The sequence below is a fragment of the Mizuhopecten yessoensis genome, unplaced genomic scaffold (genome assembly GCF_002113885.1).
Source record: "Mizuhopecten yessoensis strain PY_sf001 unplaced genomic scaffold, ASM211388v2 scaffold1647, whole genome shotgun sequence".
Taxonomy (NCBI): domain Eukaryota; kingdom Metazoa; phylum Mollusca; class Bivalvia; order Pectinida; family Pectinidae; genus Mizuhopecten; species Mizuhopecten yessoensis.
In genome coordinates, this window is record NW_018404151.1 from 61,115 (window position 1) to 69,911 (window position 8,797).

An 8,797-nucleotide genomic window follows, 5' to 3' on the forward strand; every position below is an offset into this window, starting at 1 on the left:
TTTCCCCCTGGGGAGGGGGTAAACTTTACTATAGTTTATATAGGGAAATCACATTTTGGACCAACATTTGTTTAATTTCCATTGGAAGTAATTCAATTTGGGTTAGCATTATCAGTATTAGGTAGCAGTTTGATAATAAGTACATATAAGCCCTTTGTTTATGACCCTAGGGTCTCACGTTTACCCCCTGGGGAAGGAGGGGGTGGGGCAAAATGTATTATGGTTTAAAATGGCAAATGATACTTTGAATATTACATGTTAATAACTTGATTGGAATTATAACCTTGAATTGACAGTTTGATACTTTGAAAATTTTGAGCCAGCCCTACCCCCAAGGGCTGTAGGGTGGGGCTCAAAGGAGTTAGTGTGCTAAAATTTCTTCATTTTCCTTGTTAAGAATCAAAGGGGCTAGTTTCAAATCCTTTTTAGTCTGAAATCTGTATGCTAGATATTGAGTAAGGTGGTTTTATTAGCAGATTAGCAGTTGTGTGGTTAAGTCCTTGCATGTAATCTTTCTATGTAGATTGTACATGTTTTCAAGTAGTGTATATCTGCTATATTGTATTCCATGAAGGGCACATACTGTTTTCTATCGGATTAATCGACGTGTCCAGTACACAAACCAACAGCCGCGCTGTTGACACGTGCCTCGGTTATGGAGGTGATATTTTGTATGGTATTCAAACGGTTCTGGGTCATTGATTAGTCCTTGATAAGACTTTGACCATTCAATATGACGTGGATGACGAATTTCATTTTGGATTAGAATGCCTCCTTCAACGAGCTTAGAAGCAGAGATGTTTATATAACAGAATCTAATATTGTGAAAACCTCTGTCTACAAAACAAAATTAATCGGGTTTTTCTATTGTCTCCACTAATATTGCAGACAACAGGAAATGTGACCTCGAGTTAATATCGAGAGTGAGGGTTTACCGTATTGTTAATCATAGTCAAAGGATTCTAAGCATTAATTTTATTATGTTTCCATTGTACATGCAAGTAATGCTTAATATGTTAAACAAGGGATAAACATTGAAAAAATTGAAAACTCAATTGTACTAAAAAGAACCAGTCCCGGGTGATACCGATGAGATTCTTCAATGTACACTTAAAGCCACATAGAAGAGCTTTGTACCTTTGGCGTAAGAACTAAAACACAGAAGACATCACTTCCAAAAGCTGCCCTCACCCATTTCAAAATCCTTTAACCAGAGACAAATACTATACTAGTGTATGTACTACGAATATATTGGTTTTATACGCCTCTGCTTTCACCGCCCCGATGGTTATATTAGGAATGAACACTTAATTATCTCATTCAACCTTTTGATTTTACCTCTTGACACACAAATCAGTTGCTTATCGTATATCTGAAAGAAGTTGCATATAGTTACCTTACAAAATGACGGTTTAAAATATATACTGGACATGTTTGTGTCAATAATAAGATATTGAGGATACATTATATTTCCTATCAAAACATCTTTTTTTTGCATATTTAAGAAAGGAAAAATAAAACTATTACGTTAGAAAAGTATTTTAAAAGAAACGTTGTCGTCAGATACTTTCGTTGTATAGGAAGTTGAATTCATTGGAGATAAGGAGGCGCTGACATTGATACCGCCCAACCCCACCGCCACAAACTTTTGGAATTTTTACGGTACTAGTGATCTGAAACTCATGTGAATACGATTGATATAAAATACATAAAGCACATACTGATGGAATAACAACGTAATTTCAAATTAATAAACACCAGTCCAACACAATACCCAGCCCCCCTCCACACACACACACACTATGAAGTCCTTTGTTATCTATGCCTCACAACCATATGTTTCTGATGCATAATGAAAAGGGTATTTAAGTGTTACTCATCTTCATTTTATATACCGTAAGTTACACACCCTCGTGCACAGTGTTCAATATTTGAATTAGACTAAAGCCTTACGTAATACAGACTTTGTACTTCAGTCTCATTATTCAATCAGAGACGTATAGAAAAAGACCATAAACTATATGGACCCGCAAATTAGTTACACTAATGTTTGATTGGACCTAATCCTGACATGTCAGAGTTATCATTCTCCCCGAGTTAGTGTTCGATTGGACCTAATCCTGATATGTCAGAGTTATCATTCTCCCCGAGTGTTGGTGGAGATACATCTAATTTATACGACTTTGTGGGAGAAACTAGATACGCTGGCAAAACTATAGTCCCTGCGTCGACAAGGACTTGAGATGCTTAAACCATTGTTCTGGTGCTGTTTGAAGGATGGGGTGGCATTTATTTCGAGAGATAATGTTAACCACTAAAACATCTAATAATACTCTTTACTCAGCGAGACAGGTCCACACAAGCCATGTCGACCCTTTGCCTGAAACAACATGTATAGTAACCTCATGGTTTTTACCTTCGAAATAACAATAGCCGCAGGTGATAGGGGTTATCCCACTTTTAATAAATAATAAACTATCTGTATAACCAATAATAAAGGTAAGGCTAGGTAAAAGAAAAGACCACTATTGTTAAGGATAGTGAAATCAGTGCTGTTTGTGCAATACACTATTCGAAATGACGATCAGGAGAAAAGAAAAATTAATAGACAACACTCGGTAAACCCTATCTCGAAACTCAAAAGTCAAAGCAACAGTACGTTACACATGCAGCATTTTTAGCTCACCGGGTCCGAAGGCCCCTCGTGAGCTTATGCCATACCGTGGCGTCCGTCCGTCCGTCTGTCCGTCAACAATTTCTTTAAACAACTTCTTCTTCTTAACCACTGATTGGAATTTATCTAAATTTGACTGGAAGCATCCCTAGGTGCCGGGGATTCAAAATTGTAAAAATGGTGGGGCTGACCCCCAAGGTGGCTGAGGGGCGGGGCCAAAAGGGGGCATTTTGGCTATATTGCTACAAACGACTTCTTCTGCAGAACTATGCCATGGATATTGATCATATTTGGTCGGAAGTATTCATGGGAGGCAGGGATTCAAAATTGTACAAATGGTGGGGCCGACGCCCCGGGCTAAGGGGTGGGGCCAAAAAGAAAATATTACTTGGAAATGGTTGAGGTCCCCACCATATAACCATATATACAATTGCTGAGTATAAAGAGAGGAATGCACATTTGCTTCCAGGATGGCTATAGGGTCTGGCCCCACCCTTGGAGACTTAACCCCTGGGTCATAACTTTGAAACGGTTAAGATCCCCACCCCAAAACTATATTTACAATTGTTGGGCATAAAGAGACGAATGCAGTCATGATAGTAGAATTGACCCCAGGGTCTGCCCCACCCTTGCAGACATAACCCCTGGGTCATAACTTTGAAACGGTTGAGATCCCCAACCCAAAACTATATATACAAATGCTGGGCAAAAAGAGACAAATGCATCATGGTATTATAATTGATCCTGGCCACAACCCCAGGGACCTAGTTTCCTACCCCAACCCCTGGGGCCAGGTTGGGGTCCCAAAGAGAAAATTAACCAATATTTCAAAAATCTTTTTCTCCAGACTCAGAGGTACTACAGTCATTTTCTCTGCATGGATAGAAAGATCATCAGGGGCTTTATTTAAATTGTAAATTTCAGGACTCTGATCTATTATCTTTTGCTTCAGTGCATCCGTTGATCACTAAAAAGTTTTCAAGTAGAAAAATTGAACCTGTTCTGAGGACTCGCCTCCTACATTGTACTTGTTTTGGCAGTCGCCATTGTTCAAACAGCGTACAGGCTACACTACAGTGTTCTAAGTCATTCATAAATCAGTATTAAAATGAATCTATTAAAGCCAGAAATTGCTAGCTCTGCTTGTATTAGTATGCACCACGAGTACTGATGATAATCAGGACGTTATATTATTAGTAACATCTGTTCCTGTACCCAGTTATAGGGTGGTTTAATACTGTCACCTTTAAAGAAATGGATGTATGGTTGACAATCATTTTAATATGAATTTCTGTATTCATAAAAGTTTAAAATTCAATCTGGCACTAGAATATTGATTTTGACAATGCACAAAGTCAGATGTTGATATAACATGATTTGAGGTCCATTGCCCAAATTTGATTAAATTTACATGCAACATTTTATAGCATCCTATAAGTAATCTCAAAGAAAATTGCTCCAAAGATGACAGCAGACATATCGGGAGAGTATGAGAAAACAAATTATTTTGTACCTCTTAAGTTTCTTCTTGTTTTTGGTCTGTACTTGTAGGAAAATTAATATATTAGTGTATGTAGAAAAATTAATATATTAGTGTATGTAGGAAAACTAATATATTAGTGTATGTAGGAAAATTAATATATTAGTGTATTTAGGAAAATTAATATATTAGTGTATGTAGGAAAATTAAAATATTAGTGTATGTAGGAAAATTAATATATTAGTGTATGTAGGAAAACTAATATATTGGTGTATGTAGGAAAGTTAATATATTGGTGTATGTAGGAAAACTAATATATTAGTGTATGTAGGAAAATAAATATATTAGTGTATGTAGGAAAATTCATATTATTGGTGTATGTAGGAAAATTAATATATTGGTGTATGTAGGAAAACTAATATATTAGTGTATGTAGGAAAATTAATATATTAGTGTATGTAAGAAAATTCATATTATTGGTGTATGTAGGAAAATTAATATATTAGTGTTTTTAGGAAAACTAATATATTAGTGTATGGAGCAAAGACATACTGCAACAATCACTTGTTCTACGGTCACTTCCTCTGTATCTGAAGAGAAAATCAATGGCTTTGAATGATGTGAATAGAAATGACCGTACTGATTGGTCAATACCAAAAGTGATTTTCACACCTTGACAAATATCAGTTTTGATATCCGTCCCACTGTGAAAGATATCAGTATTATAGAGTTGATTAAATTTGAAATATCACTAGGTTATTTTTTTATATAAAACACTGTAAAGATAAATGTGGATTTCTAAGTTTATATGTTTATTATAGAGGATGTATCAGACGTCTGGGTCCACGTTGCTAAACGAAGAATTATGTAGAGATCAGTGACACACATGTTCAATGTCACAATAAACAATATGTGCAAATCTATCCGTTTTTGTGGGGCCTATACTTAACATCATACGTGGAGTACACATTTGTGGGGCCCATACATAAGTTCATTGTTATGTATAAAGTACAACAAATGCTTACAGAATAATTACGAAAACAGTGTTTGAAAAGAATATTTATAATTATAGTATTGTAACAAAGTTTTGTATTTCGTTATGGATTGAACTAATATATTGTGTGCTCTACGTACTGGCCAATTTGTTATTTTAGTATTATATGGAAAGCCTTGTATTTCTTTTAAATGAACTAGGGTATTTTGAGTTAACTGGACTGGCCATGCAAGGAGAGCCCTGGAGTGAGAGGAATTGTTGTTAAGTCAATATTGAGATAATGGGTTATATAGGTAGGTATGCCACGTCCACAGTGATCAGCACTGTCAGACACGCCTCAGTGGTTGTTCTACTTAGCACTACCTGCCACATCACCAGGCCGGGGTTCCCTTCTATATAAATAATAATACAGGGATATAAAAAGGTAGCTTCCCACAGCTCCACGTCACAGGCCCTGCTAATACTGTCATGTCGACTACTACACAACAGCTCTCATCTGTACAGATGAATGATATACAGAAAACTTCAAAGGTAAGACCCAAATTGTCCTTACTTTTATTTCTTCTTTTGAGCCTTATTGACTTGCCAGGTATACAGGTAAGGTTTTGGAATCAAGGAAGAATTGTCAGCACTTGTTTAGGAACTATAGTAAGTGCTTAAGGATTAAGATACAAATGCTTTCTGACCAGGTCCACAAACTATTGTCCACTAAACATATAGACTCCTGGAGTAGTTTGTATGTACAGAGGCATGTCTGCACACATCCAACGATATATAAGGGCCTCTGGTACCCGTTAGCATGGTGCCAGGATTACTGTGGAGGAGAATGTTAATTCTTAACATTTTGATAACATTTTTAAAACAATAGCGTAGTTTGTGTATGAACCTTTGCAAAGGTTATAAATTACATATAGATCTTGGCTACATTGATTTTAATGCAGGTTTTTGAACTTATGAAGTATGACAGTTATGTGTGTACTTGTTTAGGGGTATAGAGTGATGTGAAGCTGTTAAGTTTACTGAAAAACAGATCTATATAGTGTGGAAACTTTAGATAACACACGCTATATATATCTACTTAATTCAAGTATTATACTCTGTCAGCATGAACTCGAGATTATGTACTTGTATTACATCATGAAGAATGGTATATGTATGTAAGTACCCCTGTGATAACCCTCGAGTATAAGTACTAAGTAGCCATGTTATAACCCTAGTATAAGTATGTAAGTAACCCTGTTATAACCCTAGTGTAAGTATGTAAGTAGCCATGTTATAACCCTAGTATAAGTATGTAAGTCACCCTGTGATAACCCTAGTATAAGTATGTAAGTAACCCTGTTATAACCCTAGTGTAATTATGTAAATAGCCATATTATAACCCTAGTATAAGTATGTAAGTAAACTTGTGATAACCCTGGTATAAGTATGTAAGTAACCCTGTTATAACCCTAGTGTAAGTATGTAAGTAGCCATGTTATAACCCTAGTATAAGTACGTAACTACCCCTGTGATAACCCTAGTATAAGTAAGTAAGTAACCCTGTTATAACACGAGTGTAATTATGTAAATAGCCATATTATAACTCTAGTATAAGTATGTAAGTAAACTTGTGATCACCCTGGTATAAGTATGTAAGTAAACATGTTATAAACCTAGTGTAAGTATGTAAGTAACCCTGTTATAACACGAGTGTAATTATGTAAATAGCCATATTATAACCCTAGTATAAGTATGTAAGGAGCCCTGTTATAACCCTAGTATAAGTACTAAGTAGCCATGTTATAACCCTAGTATAAGTACTAAGTAGCCATGTTATAACCCTAGTATAAGTACGTAAGTAACCCTGTGATAACCCTAGTATAAGTATGTAAGTCACCCTGTGATTACCCTAGTAAAAGTATGTAAGTAACCCTGTTATAACCCTAGTGTAAGTATGTAAGTAGCCATGTTATAACCCTGGTATATGTATATGTAAGTAACCCTGTGATAACCCTAATATAAGTATGTATTAAGTAACCATGTGATAACCCTAGTACAAATATGTAAGTAACCCTGTGATGACCCTTGTATAAGTATGTAAGTAACCCTGTGATAACCCTGGTATACGTAGCTGTAAGTAACCCTGTGATAACCCTAATATAAGTATGTATTAAGTCACCCTGTGATAACCCTAGTAAAAGTATGTAAGTAACCATGTTATAACCCTAGTGTAAGTATGTAAGTAACCCTGTGATAACGCTAGTAAAAGTATGTAAGTAACCCTGTTATAACCCTAGTGTAAGTATGTAAGTAACCCTGTGATAACCCTAGTACAAATATGTAATTAACCTTGTGATAACCCTAGTATAAGTATATGTAAGTAACCCTGTGATAACCCTAGTATAAGTATGTAAGTAGCCATGTGATAACCCTAGTTCAAGTATGTAAGTAACCCTGTGATAACCCTAATATAAGTATGCATTAAGTAACCATGTGATAACCCTAGTACAAATATGTAAGTAACCCTGTGATGACCCTTGTATAAGTATGTAAGTAACCCTGTGATAACCCTGGTTTACGTTTATGTAAGTAACCCTGTGATAACCCTTGTATAAGTATGTAAGTAACCCTGTGATAACCCTTGTATAATTATGTGTAAGTAACCTTGTGATATGTACCTGAAATGAATGGATGCGGTTACCCGGTTACAATCAATGCTACTTATACTACATAATACGTTCTCAAACCTGTAATGATATACAAGACAGTTTATCAGGTGCATGTGTTAGACATGTATGTAAACGTTCAGAAGAAATTATACTGCACAAGGTACAAGTGTTGTCTTAGACTTGTGCTGTTTCAGTTATAAATAGGCTGTGTATATGTGTGTTAAGTTGTAAACCATTGAATTCCCAGCTAAAACATTTTTTTCTATTGAGAACAAACTCACCTCCTCACACATACACACTTTACACAGATAATCACCAGGTCACATATACACAGATGACCGGCCCACATTTGGACCTTGGGAACACCCTTTCAGTGCTGACCTACCTAACAGCTGGTGTTGTATCATTGCACATCCAGGTCTATATTATCATTGAAAGCTGTTAGATAACAGATAAAATAGTTTTGAAAATTGGAATTCCTTGGATTTCAAAGCTGATAGCAAATTCAGTTTTGGTTTTGAAATCATTTTGGGGTAACTTTTGAAAAAGAGCTTAGTTTACAGTTTCTAATAGTTACAGTAGAAGGGTAAACAGAGATAGGGAGCTACAGTTTCTGACAGGTACAGTAGGGGGTAAACAGAGATAGGGAGTAACAGTTTCTGACAGGTACAGTAGGGGGTAAACAGAGATAGGGAGTTACACTTTCTGACAGTTACAGGAGGGGGTAAACAGAGATAGGGAGTTACAGTTTCTGACAGGTACAGTAGGGGTAAACAGAGATAGGGAGCTACAGTTTCTGACAGTTACAGTAGGGGTAAACAGAGATAGGGAGTTACATTTTCTGACAATTACAGTAGGGGGTAAACAGAGATAGGGAGTAACAGTTTCTGACAGGTACAGTAGGGGGTAAACAGAGATAGGGAGTTACACTTTCTGACAGTTACAGTAGGGGGTAAACAGAGATAGGGAGTTACAGTTTCTGACAGGTACAGTAGGGG

At 36.2% G+C, this 8,797-nt stretch overlaps 1 protein-coding gene across 3 annotated transcripts in view; it reads left to right on the plus strand.

Annotated features, from left to right (window-relative positions):
* The window catches only part of LOC110466329 (bifunctional 3'-phosphoadenosine 5'-phosphosulfate synthase-like), a 59,426-nt gene that overhangs the window by 32,562 nt on the left and 18,067 nt on the right, over positions 1-8,797 (plus strand). Inside the window, exon 1 of one of the 3 annotated variants that reach the window (XM_021522751.1) lies at positions 5,493-5,679. The exons of the other annotated variants lie outside the window; for them this stretch is intronic. Within the exon in view, the coding sequence (XP_021378426.1) occupies positions 5,617-5,679 (63 nt within the window). The 5' untranslated portion in view covers positions 5,493-5,616. Of the gene's footprint in view, positions 1-5,492; positions 5,680-8,797 lie in introns of those variants that run through there. 3 annotated transcript variants of the gene reach the window in all.